Source organism: Myotis nattereri (genome assembly GCF_964212035.1).
Source record: "Myotis nattereri genome assembly, chromosome: 1".
Lineage (NCBI taxonomy): Eukaryota > Metazoa > Chordata > Mammalia > Chiroptera > Vespertilionidae > Myotis > Myotis nattereri.
Genome location: NC_138075.1, coordinates 212,717,876 through 212,739,681, shown reverse-complemented (window position 1 = coordinate 212,739,681; position 21,806 = coordinate 212,717,876). Strand labels below are relative to the sequence as shown.

The window sequence follows — 21,806 nt, the reverse complement described above, 5'->3', positions numbered from 1 at the left end:
TACATCATTACTTGGGAAAATTTAGCCAAATCATTCTTTCTTCTTCCCTTTCTGTTTTTGAGCAATTACATATTTCATACATGTAAAAGTGTGCACATGGTATATATCAAAATCCCTCTGTGTCTCTGTCTCCGCACCTTCCCCCACACAAACACATACAGATGTATTCATATTAACCAATTATGGCGCCATTTGACTTTTATTTCATTGTGGTATCCATACATTGATATGTGGAAAATATTTAAATTTTAAACACACACAAAACTGAAATAATATATAATCAACCACTTAATGTCTATATCTGAAATCACTAGTCATCACATTTCAAAATTTAAAAACATCAACTAAACCTGTCCCTTCATTTCATGGACGAGGAGGCTGAGGCCGAGCATGGAAAACTAACTTGATTTAACTTTATAATCACAAGACAATCAGGATACAATGTGGACTAGAGTACAAGTCATAGAATACAGAGTCCAGTGTTCGTTTCTATTCTCATACCACCTCTAGGGGGAAAAAAAAATTGAGTTTTTGTAACTTTCTTTGTATATATTTCAATAGGGTCAGAAACCCGTTGAGATTTATTTATCTATGTATAACTCCATATATTTAGTATGTAGCCTGACATTTTCAAAATAGAATATCATTCTGCTTTAGGTTCTAGCTTTCATTTATACATTTATCGGGCAAATTGTAATTCAAGTTTTATAGATTTTTACAAAGGAGTTAGTATTTCTTTAGCCTTTATGAAAGATGGCATTGCTGACATACATTAAAGGAACATATAGTCAACAAGTTAGTTGACAGAATGTTTAATTTTAGCAGAACAGTAACAATAGATGTAAGTACCTAGCTAGCATTTAGTACATCCTCAATAAAACATCTTTGTGAAGGACGTTAATAAAAGCTTTCTAGACTTTACGTATGAAACGTTGCATGCATTCTGTTTGGGATCATCTTTGACCTTTCCATCAATGCTGATGATTCCTTTTGGCTTCTGTACTCCTTTACAGTTTGCCGACTGGGCTCCTGCCTTCTATCTTAGCAGCACCTTTAACGCAAGGATGGGGCAAAAGGAGGTTTACAGTTGTGAGTTCACAAAACAGTTTATTCTTGTACTATTATTTATTAATTATTGTGTTATATTTTTTGTACGAACAACTGTAGACCTCCTTTTGCCCCACCGTGTACAATTGTGAGCTAATTTTCCCCCTAAATTTGTTTTCTAGCAAATTTTTTAGGTGCATGTGACATTTGTTGTTTTTCAGTTGGATCGTTTCCTTGTTAAACGGTTAACAAATCTAGTGTATTAGAGTCTAAATTTACATATTAATGACTATAAATGACTAAATTTATTATTTTCAAAATGACAGCTAAACGGTTTTGAAAACTAAATATAATGTGACAGAACCATTGCTTTGCCGTTGCCACCAATGCTATTAGACATTGTAACATGATTTTTCCGCCCCCCACTGGGAGAGGGTGGTGATGGAGGTTACATAGGAAAATTAGTATAATAATTGTTTAGAGCTTTATGTGTAAGCTGTATATAACCAACTTCTAGACTATAGCAGGGCTCCCCATCCATTCATTTGCTACCAGTGTAGAGAAATAGTAAGATCGTTTTATATATGTCTTGAGTCAGCTTTGCGTTTCTTATTTATTTTAAAAGCCTTTAGAATCTTTTTCTAAAGCAGGAACTCTGTTTCAGAACATTACACACTGCTTTATTTAGCATTAGTGTTGTGGGAGAACTGAGATGAAACCACTAAAACTAATCTTAATTATCACTTCTGGTGAATTAATGTTTTAAAGGCGGAATAAAGCTTTATTTTCAAGGAATTTAGTGATGTTTGTATTGAACTCTAATGCTGTGTACAAACAAACAAAAAAACCTGTTCAAGTTTCCAAGTAGGATTCATCTGACAAGTTAACTTTTTCCCCCTAAGCATATTTATGATTTACAAAAACATACTTTGCGAATAAAAATTCTCTGCTTTGATTCAAACCTCTACCACAGCATTCCGATTGGGCATAAGACGCTGGGGGAAATTTCTTCATCACAGCTTTTTTTTTTGTACCTGCATAAATCTTTGTTTTCCTTTTTTCAGATGCGTCCACCTCCATACATTACTGTGTTTGGCTGAATTCCACTCTAATATGATGCTCCTTTATGCACCATACTCTGATGACCTTGCTACTCCGAAACCTGCTGGAGCCTGCCCTTGGCCGTGGGATATCAGCCAATCACTGCTCGTTCCACTTGTTGTGCATTTGATTTTCAAGTTTATTTTTTTTAATTTAAGGAAAATAGTATTAAAATAAATAAACATAAAAGAAACAGTATTAATAAAGAAATGTGCCACTAATGGATGTCTCTAAATCGCCAGGAATTCCATTCTCAAAGAAGTGGTTAGCAGGACTTAATTGTGAAGTCTTTTAAAAAATCCAACAGCATATTTCAACCATAATTTTAAGACTCTGGCGTTGTGCGAACCTAGGGAAATTTAAGTCTATTAAGTCTTTGTCTAATACATTAAATACCGACTTTCAATAAAATCCTAAATTGATCCATATTTTTCAAGTGTTATACGATCACCGCCTTTTCCAGGCTAGTGAGATAATTCTCTTAGAGTCAAAGATAGGGTCTCTCTCATTCTGTGTGTGCATTTTGAAATACCACTGTGTGTGTGTGTATGTGTGCGTGCATGTGCACACTCCTATACATGTATTCCAGAGCCTCCAGCAATATTTATGCAAAGTATTGGCTGTATGTCAGATTGCAGAGGTTAGTTTTGTATTTACCACAGGCACTGCCAATGGATTGCTTTTCCTTAATCCTGAAATACTAACCAGAGTATCTATAGAATGTTCAAGGTGTTTTTTGGTTAAAGTCCTTAAGAAAATTTAGGGCCTTTCAGTTGGATTTATTGAAGTCTCCGTGGTCACATTCAGAAGGAATATGCGTGGCTTCCTGTTTTTGTGAACTGCATTTGTCTGAAAGCTGTTTCTATTTGATGTCAGATAACATAAATTCCAGCAGCTTCTGAGAATTCAGCATGTTACAGTATATTACATACTGTTGAGAGAGCAAGTGGTCGGATTTTAGTTGTATAAGTGACTTTCTAGGTAAGTTGGGGAGTCCTCTGGCTGGTCCCTGTATGTTTGTATATTTATGTCTCTGTTTGTTATGTTAGACATGTTTATGTGCCATAAAATAAGTGTTTCATATTGTATGTTTGACAGTTTTATAATACATATACCACATCATCTGCCCTTTTAAAGTTTCCCCCAAGTTTTAAAATACTGATTAAGAATGCCAGATAGCCCAGCCCGTGTGCTCAGTGGTTGAACTAGGAGGTCACTAATTTCACTCCCTGTCAGGGCACATGACCGGGTTGCTGCTCGGTTCTTAGTCTGGGCATGTAGAAGGCAGCCGATTAATGATTCTCTCTCATCATTGATGTTTCTATCTCTCCCTCTCCCTTCCTCGCTGAAATCAATAAAACTATTTTTTTATAAAAGAAGAAGAAAAAAAAGACCAGGTTTTTGAGATTTTTTTTTTTTTTTTTTGTCAATCATAGTCAATACCAAAGCCCTTTAAGCAAAATAAATAAATATTGGAACAGTATTAAAGTGTGGAGTGCTAGGAAATGCACTCTAGCACATATAACTCTCATGTATGGTATATATTTCAGGCTTTTTACTCTTATTAGCTGTTGATTTAATTTTTTTTTAAAGGAACATTTCAGTAATGTCATTGAGACTATAGTACAGTTCCTGAACAAAACCCAGTTATCCACAGCTCTTTATTTTGAGCACAAGGACAAGCGTACCAGGTAAGAAGCTGGTGAAAAGAATCCTTACCACTTTCTGCTTCTTGGAAATGTCACGTTTCTTCATCTTAAATAGTAAGCTTCCTTAGATGTCCTTAAACTTTGAATCCTGTAACAAATCACATTAATTCAAAAACAAATTATGGACAACAAAGTCCAGGATTTGGGCATAATCTGATGTGCAACTGCAGAGAGGCAATATTTAGAAATACCTTCACAAAGAACATTCTAAGGCAGCAGTTTGCAAACTCCAATAACATACTAATGGGGCATGAGTCAATTTGTGAGTCTACCACTATTTGAGTGACATGAAATAAAGCAGAAAAATTCCGAGTATGTCACCCATCAGAGTAAATGTTGTGCAATCTATGCTTCAGCTGTGTTGTGTGCATGTGTGTTTTCCTGTTCTTGGTTGCTATGCAAAAAAAAAAAAAAAAAAATGTCTTATTGTGGTAATAGTTGCAAGGGTTGAGAACTACCATTCTAGATTGTTTGGGATGGAACATGATGGTGATTTACCATTACATTAGAAAAACATCATAAATCAAAACAAAAAATTACTAACATTCCCAAGGATTTCAGTCTATATTAAGCTGAATTAAATGATCAACAGCATACTGTTACAGTAGCATTTATCAACAGCAGAAAGTTTTTGAGAAGTCTGTTATCTTTCCTGTTTTTTGTTTTAAATCTTTGAATATGTCACTCACCATTGGTCCTGCCTCTGCACAGACTTACCCTCTCCCCCGCCCGCTGCCTCCTGGACAGCCTTTCTGCGAATGCTGGAATTTATGACCACTTAGGGAGGTGGCTGAGGTCAGATGGAGATAGACTCAGAACACACCACCCATCACCCTACATATTTTAGCATTTGGACATTTTATTTTAAACAGCAAGACATTAATTCATTAAGAAGGAGATAAGAATGTTACAGGCTGGTTTAGATAACGTCTATTTTTTTTAGTACAGCTGACATTCTCACTCATATTTAGTATGCAAAGAAATCTAAGAGTCTTTGTCCTTATGGAATTAATATCATCATATAAAGAAGATTACAGAGCACAAAAATGACAGATTATATTTGCATCATGCTTCCTAAATTTGAGAGAATTTAATGAATGTTGATGTGCTCCTCAGACCAATCTTGTGAGGAAAAAAACCTACCCTCTTTCTTTTTTCTGAGGTGAGGAAACTGAATTAATGAACAGCTTTTTCATAACTCTGGTGGAGTTGCTTAAGAAGTTTATAACGTCTATGAAAAAATGTCCAGTCAGAACTCGAGTACTGAAAACATCTTCAAAATTTGTGCTTTTGAAGATGGTGTATTTTCAGATTATCTGGATAAAATCTCCCCAAAAGACTTGTCTAGACCAGCTCCAGTTTTTCAGACATTCTCGCATCATAAATAGCACTTCACACTACCAGAAAAGGAAGTGCTGTGGGTGTCATTTGAAGATCTAATTAATCTGATTTATAAACAACAACCTCATAGGTGATCAAAAAAACCCAGAAGAATTAAAGGTAATTCACTGTAACCTAACTTCATTTTTGAAGCTCTCTCTAAAAAAGGACCTAAGTCCTTAGGAAGTCATTCTGAAATTTAAAAGATCTCTTCTGGAATAATCTTTTATCTGTAACTTTGCAAAAATACTTTTTAAAAAATACGTGTGATTGTTTTTAGCCAATCACTTTACAGGGAATGAATTGATTAGTTGTGTCTTTAAGATACACTGCAAGGTTTAGGATGTAATTAAAACAACGACTAGAATAAGGTCTTTGCCTTCAGAGATAGGACAGTGCAAAAATAATACACACAAGGCAAGGGATACATGAAACTTAGAGGGACCACCCCAAGTCTGTTGTCCATCATGGTATGTCCCAGGGCCCACTAGAGTGCCCAGCAGATGGGAGACACATGAATATTTGTTGAGCAAATGAATAGAGTTTGGGCTTGGTGCTAGGTAGCCTGCAGATCCATCCACATTGGATCCCTGGACCATGGTGTGGCCACTTTCCTGTCAGACTCCAAGAGCCCACTAACTGCTGTATTCTTTCCCTGCTGGGTGCATGTCTTTGTGATTAAAGGCTGCCTGCTGTGCTGGCTAGAGTCCCTGTCTTCTCTGTGTGGGGTATGACTCTTGCTTCAACAGCAAATGAACAATTCTCTGATTTTATCTCCTTCCTTCTTGGTGTTGTTCTAAACACCATACCCTTAAGAAAAAGGATAAAACTAGTAAACTAAAGCAAATATTTAAGGTAAGTAAGGGCGGCACTGGCCATGCAGTAGACTTCTGAGGGGGGATGAAGAGGAAGCACGCCAACATGGGTTTTTCAGTGTTGTTCTAGAGATCCTTACCTGTGGGAAGCATACAGGGTTGGGCTCAAGTAGGTTTACAGTTATTTGTATGAAAAAATGCACTAACTAATCAATAATAATACAAGAATAAACTCTGTGTTCTGCACATTTACAACTGTAAACCTGCTTTTGCCCCACCCTGTGTATGTGCCTGAATGCCAGCATGAGTCTCTCTACTCGTCAGTGTGTATATTCCTGCAGGAATTCATTTATTCGGTGTGCCAGCCCACGCTCGCTGATGAAGGGGAAGGTTCCATTTCATTCTGGCTGCGCATGGCGAGCAGTCACTTCTAAAGATGAAACGTGTACTTGACTTAACTAAGGACAGAGGGTCTGCAAGAGGGAATGTGCCCTCACTTTAGAGTGGTCAGCAGTGAGGTAGGAGCTAAGAAAGGCTTCACAACTCAAGGCACTCCTTAGTTGCCCAGCATTCCAAAGAGCACCTCTTTTGAATTGCAAATGACGCCCGAAAGAGCCCTGTTCAGTCTCTGGCACACCCTGGTGTAAATTGCATTAAGCAGATAACTAGGGCAGCACCTCACAAAGGGTGGTAGTCCTTAAATGGTGATTCTCAGTAGGGCCTTGAGGAGGGAGTGCAGCCTTCCGTAGGTCAGAGGACAGAACTCTGCTGGAGGTAAGGTGAGATTATATCAGGGTATTCAGGCCTGACAAAGGCAAATGCTTGTGGCCTTGAATGTTGGCCCTGACCCTGCTGAGCCTAAGGGTGCCACTAAATGTCATAGCTTAATAGGATTGCAAGATCGGTGTCAAAAAGTGGTAACCGTCTACTTCCTCCCATGTCAGCCAGGTGTTTTGTTCTGTTTGTTTGCTTTCAGTTTAGAATATCAGGCCCAACTGCTCTATCTCCATTCATCTTCTCACCCTTGTACTTTGGAAGTAAGAAAAAACAAACAAAAACACAAACAAAGAAGGAAAAAATGCAACCACTGCTTGCCAATAGACTCACCTCTCCCTACTATTATTATTAGACCACCATCATCAAAATAGTTCTCACATGATTGCCAAGTCCTTGTATATTATCCTAACTTAATTCAGTTCTCGAAAATTGAGTTCCAGAAGGTCTGTTCTATAGCCCAGAAACCTGAATTGTCAACACTTCCCCTTTCCCAATTCTAGCTTCAGTGGGTGGACCAGGCTATAAAAATTCCGCATTTAGCCCTTACCGGTTTGGCTCAGTGGATAGAGCGTTGGCCTGTGGACTGAAGGGTCCCAGGTTTGATTCCAATCAAGGGCATGTACCTTGGTTGTGGGCACATCCCCAGTAGGGGGCATGCAGGAGGCAGCTGATCCATGTTTCTCTCTCATTGATGTTTCTAACTCTATTCCTCTCCCTTCCTCTCTGTAAAAATTAATGAAGTATTTTTTTAAAAAAATTCCACATTTAGAGCACCCGAAATTCCTAGCTTCTGCTTATTGGTCCTCCCCTCGAAAGCCTCTGGCAAAATAGAAAACTGAAGCTGGATAAGACAACCTGGAAATCTGCCTTCTTGCCTGGCTCTGTCACTCACTGGCCGGCGTGACCTTGGTTAGTCAGTCTGTTCAAGTCCTGAAGGCCCTGGAACTCGTCCTCTGTCATTTTACAGAACTCCTGCTCTGATTACGTGACAGGGTTTATGGGGGGTCACATTCAACAGCTGCAACTTTGTAAAGCAACATACTGCAACGCAAGGTAACATGTCTCTGGTTTTCCATGAATTTCTCCAAACCCTGCCGAAGGTGCATTTACACTTTTGGAGTATTTTCACTACTTCCTGTGCTTAAAAGTTTTTCATTTTATTTTATTTGTAATCTGGCCCTGGTCAAGGTCAAGGTGCAAGTGTGTGCCTCCACATAGGCGGAGAGGCACTGGATACTGTCAGAAATTCTTCCAGTGCCTATTGACATCTCGGTGGTGGAGAAAGATAAGTAGCATATTGCTGTGAAGCAAATAGTTTAGGAAAGGTTGAAAACAGTTTGATATTATTCACTTTGACACTTTTTAAAAAAATTCATCACTTTTTAACAGTCGTCTTCTTTTTTTTTCTTCCATGCAATATTTCTTGGAAATTTTTCCTTCACTCCTCATATCCAACCTCTAAAGCTAACAGGTATTATTTATTGAGCTTTTTTTCTTCGCCAGTCTCTCTGCCAAGGGGTCTACCACATAATATCACTTACTCCTAACATCTCCAGGGGGCAGGCGCTTATGTGACAAATGTAACTGGGGACAAACAAAACAGAACCTCTCCTGGATCCCATGCCGTCTACCTTCAGCAGAGGCCTGCACCTCCCTGTAGCCCACTCCCCACCAACATATTTCGTTCTCCTCATCTGGGACTTTTTAGCAGAGGAGTCCTGATCGATTTTCATGCACATATTTACGCCTTTGTATGAATTTGGTTCTAGTGTACAACACCTTCTGTGTTCTCTACAGGCTTAGAAGAGAGAGTCTTTACTAGTCTGCTAAGACCCCAAGAGCAAAATACCATAGATTTAGTGGCCTCAACAGCAGAACTTTTGTTATCACAGTTCTGTAGGCTAAAAGTCCCAGGTTAAGGTATCAGAAAGGTGGAAGAGAGAGAACTCAGGAGTCCCTTCCTTTTATTCTAAGGACATGACTTCTATCAGATTTGGGCTCTACCCTTTTGACATCACGTAACCATAATAACTCCTCAAGGATGTAACTCCAAATACACTTACTTTGGAGACTGAGTTTCAACATGAATTTGAGGAAACACAGTTCAGTCCATAAGAGTCCATTCTGGGTCCAAACAAGAACACATTGGACTGGACGATCATTTCTTCATGAGTCTGTCATTTATCACATGCAGTCTGTACATTTGTAGGCAGGTAGGTATGAAAAGGAAGGAAGGAAGGGAGGGAGGGAAGGAGGGAAAAAGAGGAGGGAGGAAGGAAAGAACCTTTCCCTTTTCAGATCAGCTCCAAAAGGCAATCCTATAATGTACTGTTGGAACTGATGAAAAACTGGTACCATTGCTATAACTTATGGGGAAAAAATAAATGAGTCCATAACAAGCATATATGCGCATAAAATTTGAGCTTCATTTTTTAGCTTACGATATTAACTTTATGGACTGAGTGCTTTCTGCAATGTTCAGCTTTCACAGGGATTCGTGATATTAAGTAACATCTTAGTTATTTTAATTTTGCCTAATAGGTATATTAATAAGTGCATGTAGGCATATTAATTAATGTAAAGTCAATATTTATATAAAATAGTCAAACATTGTTCCACAAATATGATAAAGGCCTTTGAAAATGATGCTATTAATAATTAAATCGTAAATTTCTAGTAAATTTTGGGCATTACAGTCCAAATGAAAAGCAGGGGAGTTAAGTGGGGCGGGAGTCAATTGGAACAGGAATAAGGTGGGCTTAGTAATCCCTCTTTTCAAGGGCCAGTCTCGGTGGATTGTCACACACAGTGACATCATGGGTGGACAGAGATCCAGTTCTCATGGCATACCGAAACTGCCAAGCACATAACGGAGTCAGCCGCCACACTCAGAGTGACTCTTCATACAGTTTGTGTCAGGACACAAATCCATGGGTACATTGAGGGGGGTTTTTCCCTACTGTGCCTTTGTATTTTCCTAATACAATTAAACATTCATGTGATAAAACATAATGAGTAGCCTGGGAACCATATGTGGGTCCGATGGACTGTATGGAGTGATCCCTTTGTTAGGGTGATACAGGGTAAACCCATCAATGTGGGGAAGAGAAACTCCCTTTCTGTCCTTTGGTCAGAATCTCTAGGCGATGGGCCATAGCAGTTGAATAGACTTTTGCTAAGAAGCACCTTTTTTAAGCTTCCTGAGCTAATTTTACATTTGACCCCCTGTATTAAAATGGCAAGTTAATCAGCTCTTTTGTTCAAGGAAATGGCAATAATTATGGCATAAATTTAAAGTTTTTTTTTTTTTTTATTGCACCTTAACCTGCTTTTCAGTGTATTTAACTGTGAATGAGGATGAATTTTAAATACAGAGGTAGCATTTCTATTGGGCATTAGGAATGAAAGATGATAATGCTGTTTTTTTCCAAGCCAATGCACTATTAGGTCAAAAATATTAGCATTTATTTTGTTACAAAATTTTCTTTCCTCTTTTTTTAAAAAATATTTTTTATTGATTTTGAGAGAGGACAGAGAGAGAGAGAGAGAGAGAGAGAGAGAGAGACATCAATGAGAGAGGAACATCAATCGGCTGCCTCCTGCACACCCCATACTGGGGATGGAGTGCACCAGCTAGGCTTCTTGCCTCTTTATTATTTGATCTGTAATAACAAACTAGTATGTGTGTATGTATGTATAATATTCCTATGCATGTATACCCATGCATACACAGTGCATACACATACATAGTACAGTTAACATTTCAGAGAACAAATACTTAGTGAGTGATTATTGTATGCCAATTATTGGATTATGTGCAAGGTACTGAAGAAATAGCAATAATCGAAGCAGACAAAAATCTCTTCCCCTGTAGAAGTTCAATTTTAGTGGTATAATACACAAATAATAGTAAGTAAACTGGTATTGCACTCTATGTTCTACACACTGGTCAACATTTCACATATGTCAACTCACTCAATAGGTATGGCAACCCTGCGAAGTTCTTGAAAAAAATTTTAATAGTAATATTTTAAATCTTAATCAGAGTGCAAATCAAAAGCTGGAAAAGTAGATTTTAGACTCCTAGGCATTTCCTTTCTTCTATCCATCTGCGCTTTGGGAACACTTCATATTTTTTTCCTTTTTCCTGTTATTTTATTTTAATAACTTCATTCAGTCTCCCCATAGTCTTTTCTGTGTGTTATTGTACTAATCACAGGAAAAAATTCATTAATTTTTATGAATTGACATTTTATTTGGGGCAGGAAATGCCTTTTTATAGAGAGCAAAATTTAGAAGATTTATTAACTGTACATTTTGTTTGCTTCTTACAAAAAAAATCTTTTTTCTTGAGTTTTTTTTTCTGAACATTCGCAATATTTGAAAGAAAGCAAAGTGCATTCCTTATAAAATATTTTCTTTAACTTATTATGGTTTTCTTTAAATTAGGTGCTCAGTATTAAACCTTCCATTACAATATGACCTACGTCATTTTACAGATTTTTCTTTTAAAGTATATTATCATTCTACTTTTTACTTAAACTTTATATGTATTTATGTATGTGACACATTTCCAGTTACCTAAAATGCAGACGAGTGCCACCTGGGGCCCATCTGCAGTTGACTTTTTATGACGATAATGGTGTACCATGTGTTTTGTTATGACAGTGTTTTCTTAATGTGTTGATAATAGTTTTTATTATAAGGTACTTGGACAATTATAGATGTCCCCAAATATGAATCTTTGCAATAAAACTCTGGGTTTTGTTATATAATATTTCTGTACCCTTGTGATCTGATTTTAGTAGTATTAGTACGATTTTTAATTTTTAAGCTTCAAAACCAGTGAATCAATTTTTTGCTTCCACAGTCAACTTAAGAATGCATAGAGTTTTGTTTCCTTAACAAATAGGTGTTAAAAATATTGTCAGCACTGGAGTTATTTCTTTATACAAATAGAAAGTATAATAAACCTGAAAGGAACCCAATTAATCCGCCCCAGGCCTCGCTTGAATTCTTACAGGGCCCCACAGACCACCCATTCACTTAAAAGTTTATCTTCCATTTGGAAACTTCAATGTAAAGCCAAACTACTGTAGAAATTTATCAGTGTTGGATATTTGCCTGCTACCTATGCGCATCACACGTACATTCTGAAATGACTAGGTCAGTAGAGTGTAAGGGAAGTAAGGGCTGGCACAGTTTGGTTTGCATTGGAAAACCTGTTTGAATTTAGTGTCTGAAGGCCAACAATTAGCTACAAATTTAAAAACTTCAATGTAGATAGATATTGGTACGCTTTCAGGGAGGGGAAAAAAGAAAAGACAAAGAATGCAGTGTGTTTTGGGTAACTACATTGTAAGACCTGGTGAAATCCATGAGTTGGTCCGTATATATATATATATATATATATTCTTATCACTCTGGCAAAGTGTTTCTTGGCTACACTTTGTGAGTTTTTTTCTACCCACTTAGACTAGTGGGAATTGTTTCCAGTCTCCAGTAGCAAAATGACTACCTACCGTACACAGTAAGCAAGTCATAAAAATGCATGCTTATGTGTTTTTGAGAATTCACAGGTATTGTTTTGGAACTTTTTTTTTTATTGTTCTTTGATTAAAAAAGAAAGAAAGAAAAAAGAACGGTTTTTGCTAGAACACAAGGCAGGAACTCCTAATGGCACACAAGCATTTATAATAACAGAAAGGCTTTATGTAGCCTGAGCAATGGCTTAAGGTAGAATTTAGTTTTACTGTGTGTTTATGCTTTCAAATATTTTCTATACAGTGGTTTACTAATTATTAGATGATGTGATCCTTGTAGTGCCTTATGTCCCCACTATGTCTTGGTATAGTTACCCGTAATAGGATAGCATCTGTACCTTAGGAAGAACAGACATGGCTTGTAAAAAACTAATTTATAGTATGCTTATAATCTACATGTTTACATATCTGCGTACATTTCTCTATATCAGAAATGCTCAGCTCTACTTTTTAGGCTGCAGAGATGCCATGCAAAGAAAATGAGAGTGATCTGCACAAAGGAAATCCAGTAACATCTCTCGTCCTGAGTTACTGTGTCACGCAAACTTGTGCGACTTGTGTTCAGTGCGGACCCGTGTGGTGCTTTTTTGATCTCCAGCATCAGCATCACTGAAGGAGTGCTGCCACTTGAGCTCTGAAGTTTCATTTTATTTTGTTTAGAATGAGAAAGAGACATTATGCACCACATTATGCTTCATAAAAGACATTGAAATGCAGAAAGATCCTTACATCTAAAAGCATGACTGTCCCTATAATATGCCTTCACATTAGTGGCACAGTCCTGGCTGGGAGGAAGTTGCAGATTTTAGAAGATTTTTTTTTTGGTCTTGATCTCTAATGTTGAGCAGATTACTCAATTTTTCTTGATCTCATTTTTATAACTTGTTCAAAACTCCATGGGAAGTGTAAGAAACTGTAAAAATCAAACAGTGAAACGTTGGATATTAATGAATGTCATATCTATTACATATTATGAATAAGCTATCTTGGGGGAGGATGAAGGAGAGTAAGCAAAAATGAAGTGATGATGGCACAGCTGAAGCTACGTTTTTCTTCTTAGAAGAATTAATATTTAAAAAAAGAACCTCATTACAAAAAATAGCAGTGTTATGTTGTCATTTTATTCCTAGCACTCATCTGTGGAGGAGAATTGAGGACATTATTTTCTCTCTCTGAGTTTCAGCAGAAATGTCTTATTGAAGGAAGGAGAAAAACTACGCTTCAGAACTAGAGAGGAGAGTCTCATTGTACAAAAGGGGGAAAAAATGAAGGATTTTGATCAGGGGTTCAAAAAAATGCTTGACTTATTTATTTTTTATCATTTAAGCTGGTTTCTTGCTGGGCCTTTTTATTGAATAATTGAAAAAAAAATTGTGTGGGGAAGGAACTTTTTCATCAAAGGCAAAAGATAGGAAAAAATATATGTACTATGGAAATGTAGATAGGAAGTTTTATCTTTCTGTACGTTCATGATTGCCTACATTTCCCATTATACTTATAGTTGAAATGCTCCGAAAAACAATATCAAGTCCTGAGGAAAGAGCTAAAGAATAAAACATAACTTCCTGTGTTCCTTTAACTCCTCTCTCTCTCTCTCTCTCTCTCTCTCTCTCTCTCTCTCTCTCTCTCTCTCTCTCTCCCCCCCCATCCTTCCTTCTTCCCTCCATCTCTCTCTTTCTCTCTCAGGCATATACACCCACAAGCTCAAAATCCATTCCACTTTAGAACAGTTAAAAACAAAAAATAAATCAGTTTAGTGAGCATTGAATTTTGGGGCCATGTTGGCATTTTTGAAAGCTGCTTTCAGATAGCTCCCTCTTACCTTTGGGAGATCCATCCCACGACCCCCAGTAGATGCCTGAAGCCATGGATTGTACTGAACCCTGTGTATTCTATATTTTTTCCTATGCACACATACTCATGATAAATTTGAATTTGTAAATGAAGCACAGTAAGAGATTAACAAAAATAAAAACATAATATGTAGAAGACTTATAACCTTATACTGTAACAAGTTATGTGAATGTGGTCTCTCTCTCTCTCTCTCTCTCTCTGATAACCAGTCTGATAACCTAGGTGGCTACTATGTGACTAAACAGCGGGCAGCTCATACGCAGCCCAGATAAACTAGGCAAACAGATGATTCACGTCCTGGGTGGGACCGAGCAGGATGGCATACGATTTCATCATGCTACTCAGAAGAGTTCAAGATGTAAAACTTATGAATTTTTTATTTCTGCAATTTTCCATTTCATATTTTCAGACCGCAGTTGACCCTGAGTAACTGAAACCAGAGAAAGAAAACTCACCGATAAGGGGGAAGGGGAGGGGACCACTGTATTAATCATCTCATTAGATTGCACGTTGTGGAGGAAGGTCGCTGGAGTAATGATGGAAGCAAAGTGAGCATTCTGCATGTGGCAGTCTTCCCGAAGACATCAGATCGGAGGCGATCTGAGTCTTGATCCTTTAGCATCTTCTACAGAGCAGTCAGTTTATGATAGTCCGAGGTGTTGCTCTTTTCTTTCCGGTGGCATCTTGCAAGTTTTAGTATTTGCTCTGTCTTCTTTTTTTCCACCAACCTGACTGAGGTGTATCACTGTCTCAGAGGAAGTCAGATGTCATCATGCAGCCATGTGATAAGAGTGTTTTAAACACTGAAGGTTTTTGAAGTTTTCAGATTCTAGCTACAAATTTGGAATTTTCCCCTTTACCAGAGAGCTTTCAATATTCCTTGATCACATATCTAAAAATTAAAGCAAAAGTAGAATTTGAAGTTTGCCTAACATGTTATCTCCACTAGCCTATATGGTTGCACATAAGGAGGGACCTTCAGTAAGACTACCGAAATCACATGTCCAAATGAGTGCTGTATGTTCCTTTATTTAACCCTCAGTTATTGACTTAACAATTGTACTAGGAATAGAAATCAGGAGCTCACATGCTTGTGAAGGAGATAGACTTGTAAAGAAATCATCATAAATAGTATGATAAGGGTTACAATGGGAGTGATAGGTACCCTGGGAAGGACTTGCTGATTCCTAGGGAGGTTGACAATCCTATATAATAAAGAGCTAATATGCTAATTAGACCAAATGGTGGCACAACCTTCCAGAAAGACCAGTGGGCGGGTCTGTGGGGCTGTGAGGGCCGAGACAGCAGAAACTGGGAGGGCCTAGGCATCCGGGGCTGCGAGGGCTGAGCCCCTTGCATGAATTTTGTGCATCGGGCCGCTAGTCTATATATATAAAAGGCTAATATGCAAAGTGTCCCCCCAGGAGTTTGACCAGGAGACCAGGAGTTAGATCGCTCACTATGATGTGTGCTGACCACCAGGGGATGGAGTGGAATGAAGGAAGGCCCCAGCCAACAGCCAGAAGGCCCAGATTGGCCCTGATCTCTGGCCAGGTCTAGGGACCCTACCCATGCACGAATTTCGTGCACCAGGCCTCTAGTTGACAAATATCTCACAAGGAACTTATAGAACATACGATGTAGCTTTAATTTCTTTCTCCTGCAGCAGTCCTGCATTCATCTCACAGCCTTGGCCTTAGGGCATTAACTTTTCTCCTTGAAGCTGATTTAGAATGTATTTTTTTCACACCCCATCTTTCTTTACATTTCAACAGGTTTTTGCTTTTTCTATGCATCTCTAATGGATATTTTTCTCCAGTTGTTAAAATTAGAACCAGTTAATGAGCAATTCAGTTAGCCTTACTGCTTTTTAGTTGTTTTATGATTTTGACCCCAAACTAAACTTACATAACTGTTCACTCTGAATTCTTCACACTCAGCTCTGGATGACTTTTAGTAATTTTCTGATGTCAAACCACCTTCAAATGGAAACTCTTACTGTCATTGGAGAGACTGAAAGAAAAGGGACCCATGCTGCAAGGTAATTTCCAAGAGAGTTATATAAATGCCTCGAATCATAGCAAGATTATTGGAATGTTTACATCCTCTCAAGGCAACATCTTAGAAAATGCAATTCACCTGAGTCATGTTACAAGTTACATTTTCTTAGAATAGTCAGGTAATAGTGTGTTTTTACACCTTACATTTACTTTATGCTTAATTGTCAAAAGAGTGATAGCCCTGACTTCTCTGAACAATTTCGTTTATTTTTAGGTGCTTTCCCTGTCCTTTAGCGTTCTTCTTTTTCAGTGGAGCACCTATCATGTGTTCTGTAAGCACTGGTACTTGTTATCAACTGGCTTTCAGATAATCCTGCTTAAGTGACTGGCTGATGACAGCTTTCAAGATGTCACCTCTTCAAGTTATATTTCTATTTATGGAGGATTCTGGGAGAACAAAAAAAACCCTGATATGAGGCTTTCTAATGAAGGGATTTATATGAGACATTATCCAGGATGCAGAGGAAATATTTGGAGACAAAGTAATCCTGGTTGACTTTTCTTTCTACCATTCTTGGTCTCTTCATCTCTTAAAGGTGTCACTTCATAATGGTATTCCTTATTTAGTGCCAATGCCGGCTGTTAGGGTTAATTACTCAAATATATATATATATATATATATATATATATATATACACATTTCTTCTAGAGATAATTTTTTAAATCCTAGAATAAATTTCTATCTGTAAGCCCCTCACCACTAGGAAATAACACAGGCTGATAACCCTAACCTAGATGATTAAAAAAAATAGATTAAAAATTATAGTTCTAGCCCTAGCTGGTTTGGCTCAGTGGATAGAGTGTCGGCCTGAGGACTGAAGGGTCCTGGGTTCAATTCTGGTCAAGGGTACATGCCTGGGTTGTGGGCTCAATTCCCAGTAGGGGGTGTGCAGGAGGCAGCCTATCAATGATTCTCTCTTATCACTGATGTTTCTATCTCTCTCTCCCTTCCTCTCTAAAATCAATAAAAATATATTTAAAAAATTATAGTTCTATCATTTCTGAAAAGTATTAGAGAGAAGCAGCAGACAGAAGGACCACATTTTAAAAATGCCCTTGTCTAGCCTCATAGTAATAGACTCTAAAAGGAGGTTACTTCCTGCGAGAACAACCGGATTGATTTTCTGGGAATTAGCTTCATGTCGGAGGCCTGTGACATGAAGGAGTGCAGAGGGGTAGATAATTCTGGATTGGGTGTCACAGTGCAGCTCGCAATCCTACCCTTAATATTTTGGCATCTGTTTCCTAGTGTTTTATGCTGCCAACTTTTTATTCACCCGAGGCCTTATTTTCTGTAACTATTCTTGAAATATATCCCATTTACTTTGTATAAAATCTTGCAGAACCTGTATAGTTCTCTCAGGTCAGTGGTTTGAGCTACTACATTGGTTGGGATAGTCTATCAAGAGTAGATTTACACCAGGGAATATTAGTGGTTTGTTTTGGTAATATTACCAGCAATTATTCACAGGAATTGGAAATTGACTTGATGCAAAAACATTCCAGCTGATGGAGGAGGAGAATTATTTTCCCCCCTTTTTTCCCCTCCCTCCCTCCCTCCCTCCCTCCCTCCCTCCCTCCCTTCCTCCCTTCTTTTTTTACTCTCCCTTTCTTTCTTTTACAAGTTTTTCATTGGGTCGATTCTAGTAAATCATAAATAGATGTTTATTGCAGTGGGCTTTTGAAGATTTAGTAATCCAGGCCATTTTACCATTGGTATCCATGGTGAATTATTTCACGAATCAGAACAGAGCAGTGTAATTAATCATTTGAACAAGATTTATGATGTGTCTTAGTACTTAAAGTATTTCAATGCATTTTTGAGTTATTCTCCATTATGGCAATTTATATTATGGTTTTTAAAACGTGTTGGCTAAAAGCATCTGCGTAATGATACAATGTTGTAATATGCTTTATATGGTTAACGTTGAACTGCGTTTAAGAAAAGGGAGGCATACAAGCAGAAGACTAATTAATGTCCACTAGAAATTTGGCTTACACATCTAATCATAAATTTCCAGGTGTCTTCCTGGCCTGCTTTTAATCTTGTATTAGTTTCCTATTGCCCTTGTAACAAATACGGAACATAGTGGTTTAAACAACAAACCTTAATTTCGTCATACTCTGATGGTCAGAAGTCTGAAGTGGGTCTCATCGGCCTATAAGTGATGCGTCGGCAGGACTATGTTTCCTTTTGGAGGGTCCCGGGGAGCATCTCCTTGCTTGCCTTTTCCAGCTTCCAGAACTGCCTGCATTCTTTGGCTCTCGACCCTCTTTCATCTTCAAAGTCAACAATGGCTGGTAGAGTCTTTTTCATATCTGATTCTGACCACCTCTGCCTCTTTCACACATTTAAGGACACTGTGATGACATGGGGCCCACTTGGATATATATAATCCAGGAAAATCTCCTTATTTTAAGATCAGCTCATTAAAAACTTTAATTCCATCTGTGATTTTAACTCACTTTTGCCATGTAAGGTTAACACATTTACAGATTTCCAGGATTAGAACGTGGGGGCTAGTATTCTGCTCACTGTAGGTGTGATAGGCAAACATTCTAAAAATTCAATAACGACATTTTATAAACCACAGAATATTATTTGGGCACTCTCCCCCCCCCCCCCCCCCCCGTGTAATCTCAACATTTTCTTTTAACATCAAATAGATATTTTATTTTTACCTATACTATATCTTACCTTTCCCTGAAAATAATTTATTTGTATTTAATGTAAGGATTAAAAAAGCTGAAGTGATCAGGTTGCTGTTTTTGTTTGTTTGATTTTTTGTTTGTTTCTGTAAAATAAAAGGTCTCTCCCTAGCCAGTTTGGCTCAGTGGACTGAAGGCTCCCGGGTTCGATTCCAGTCAAGGGCACATACCTGAGTTTCCGGCTCCATCCCCAGCAGGGGGTGTGCAGGAGGCAGCTGCTCAATGATTCTCTCTTGTCATTGACATTTCTCTGTCTCTCTCTCCCTCTCCCTTCCTCTCTGAAATAAATAAAAATATATATCTTAAATATTTTGAGATGTGCCCAGTAATATGATTGTCAATTTAGTGATTTCACTCTTAACTTTAATAGGAGCATAAGACTGGAGCAATTTTTACAAACTATTTATTTATTAAACTCATTAAATGCCCATTATGTACAAATACTATGTTGTTTTTAAACAGGGTCTGGCCAACTTGCTCAACCAGAGGCAATGAGGGTGTGAGACTAGCCTTGAGGTATAGTAGATATTATTCCTCTTTGGGCTTCAGCATCCTGGGCAGATCCTGGGACACAGAAAACCTCAATAAAGGATGGTATCTTTCTTCCCTAGGACTTGGCTTGACAATGATGTGGCCAGAGGGACAGCACAGTGGCAGGGCTCCCTGGAAGGCAGGAAGATGTAATTGCATCTGGCACCAGTTATAATTCCCCTATCTCTAACTGCCACAGCTTATCCCATACTAATCATGATTGGACTAGTATTTATCAACAGAGGAAAAAGTATGCTTTGATTTAGAAAGGACTACTCAGTCATAGCTCAGTCAATGCATTCAGCTTACTCTGATATACATATTTTCTTTGGAGAGAGTGAATCCCAGGTAGTGTGCCCCTCCAAAAGAAAGAAAAAGAAATGTTGACTCTGGATTAAAGATTTGGTCTCACCAATTCTCACCTATCAATGTGTGCCGACATCCTAGTGGAGACATTACCTGTTGCTTTTCTGATCTCTGAACTTCTCACCATACACTTATTCTGACATCCATGAGTTTTTGAAAGTCTGAAAGCAGATTATGTCTCTGTACCAATAAGCAACTTTTAATAGGTCCAAATTTTCTACACTACATGTGGTGGCAATCAGAATAGTGGAAAGATAGAAGTCGTCTCTGAAACTCTGAAATGCATTACGTATCTTTCTTAATTTAACATAAAATGATTAAATACATGAGAATGACTGGAATTTTTTTTTTTTATTTTAGTACTGGTGATCATTTTTGTAGAAGAGGTTCAGAATATATTATCTTTGAAAAGGATTGCAATTATCAATACAACATGCCTGCAACATTATTCTTCTAAGGGGCAAAAAAGATAATAGATGACTATATTATGCACATTTAATACACAATCATGATTCAGTCAGCAATGGACCACATATATAATGTGGTTTCCATAAGATTATAATGGAGCTGAAAAAGTGACATCAGAGCACGACACATTTTGTGTTTGTGGTAATGCTGGTGTAAACAAACCTATTGCACTGCCAATTATATAAAAGTAAAGCACATAAAATTATGTACAATACATAACACCTGATCATGATAACAAATGACTATGTTAATGGTTTCTGTATTTACTATACTATAGTATTTCTATTCTTATACTTAAAAAGAAAAAAATTGCTGTAAGCCACTATCCTGTGTTATGGCAGCAACAGCCTCATATAGCTCCTATTTAATGTGTCTCTTGATTGCATCATTTTCTCTTGTGCGTGACTTAATCTCATATTGTGCTGTTCATCATGGTCACCACACAAACAAATTTTGCTGCTAATATTGCCAGTAAGAGGCCATGTCCAGTGATTGACCTGGAAATAAAACGAAAGGTGACTAAGGACTATGAAGGGAGAAGGTCCGTGATGGTGATTGCTCACCAGCCAGGCATGTCTCATTCCACTAGAGCCACATCTTGAAAAATAAGAACAAAGTGATGAAAGCTGTTAAAGGATCTGTGTCCTTCAAGGCAAGGAGACGAGCAAAAATTTGACAAAGACCCCCCCATCAGACATGGGGAAATGTACCACTCACAACACCAAGACGATCACAGCCAGAAACACGCACGTTTGTTTGAGAAGTTAACAGGAAAGGCCAGACTCAGCTAAGGTGTTGAATTTACTGCTAGCTCTGGGTGCTTTAAATGACTCAAGAATCATTATTCATTACATAACATGCAAGTGAGTGGTGAGTCGTGAGTGCTGATGTGAAGGCAGCTGAAGAATTTTTGGAAACTCTAGATAAGCTTATTGTGGAGGAAAATTACTTGCAGAGCAAATGTTCAATATGGATAAAATGTCCCTATTCTGGAAGTGGATGCTAGAAAGGACTTTCATCCATAAAGAGGCATAGTCGATGCCAGGGTTCAAAGCTTTTAAAGAGAGGATAACTATCTTCCTTGGAGGTGATGTTGTAGGTTACAAATTGAAACCCTTTGAAATCTGGCACAGTGAGAACTCCAGGGCCTTCAAACATAGCATTAAGCACACAGGCCAGGGGGCCACAGGAGTCACAGGAAGTCATGAATGTCAAGAGGGCTCCTCTTCCAAGATGCTCTCCTGGATTGCTTTGCCAACAAGATGGAAAAGTACTATTTGGAGAATGACATACCTTTCAAAATGTTGCTTATTGTTGCTAATGCTCCTGACATCCTCCTTTTAATGGTGATGTTCAATCCAATGGTAAGTTAGTTTTGCTCTCTCAACACCCTCTCTTTGATCCAAGCAAAGGATCTAGGAGTTATGGCAGCTTTTAATGCCTGTA

The 21,806-nt window shown here is 38.0% G+C and overlaps 1 protein-coding gene across 4 annotated transcripts in view; it reads left to right on the top strand.

The window, feature by feature from the left end:
* Window positions 1-21,806, top strand: part of PCDH7 (protocadherin 7) — a 431,570-nt gene that overhangs the window by 8,663 nt on the left and 401,101 nt on the right. The window contains exon 2 of one of the 4 annotated variants that reach the window (XM_081087576.1): window positions 2,112-2,575. The exons of the other annotated variants lie outside the window; for them this stretch is intronic. Within the exon in view, the coding sequence (XP_080943702.1) occupies window positions 2,112-2,147 (36 nt within the window). The 3' untranslated portion in view covers window positions 2,148-2,575. Of the gene's footprint in view, window positions 1-2,111; window positions 2,576-21,806 lie in introns of those variants that run through there. 4 annotated transcript variants of the gene reach the window in all.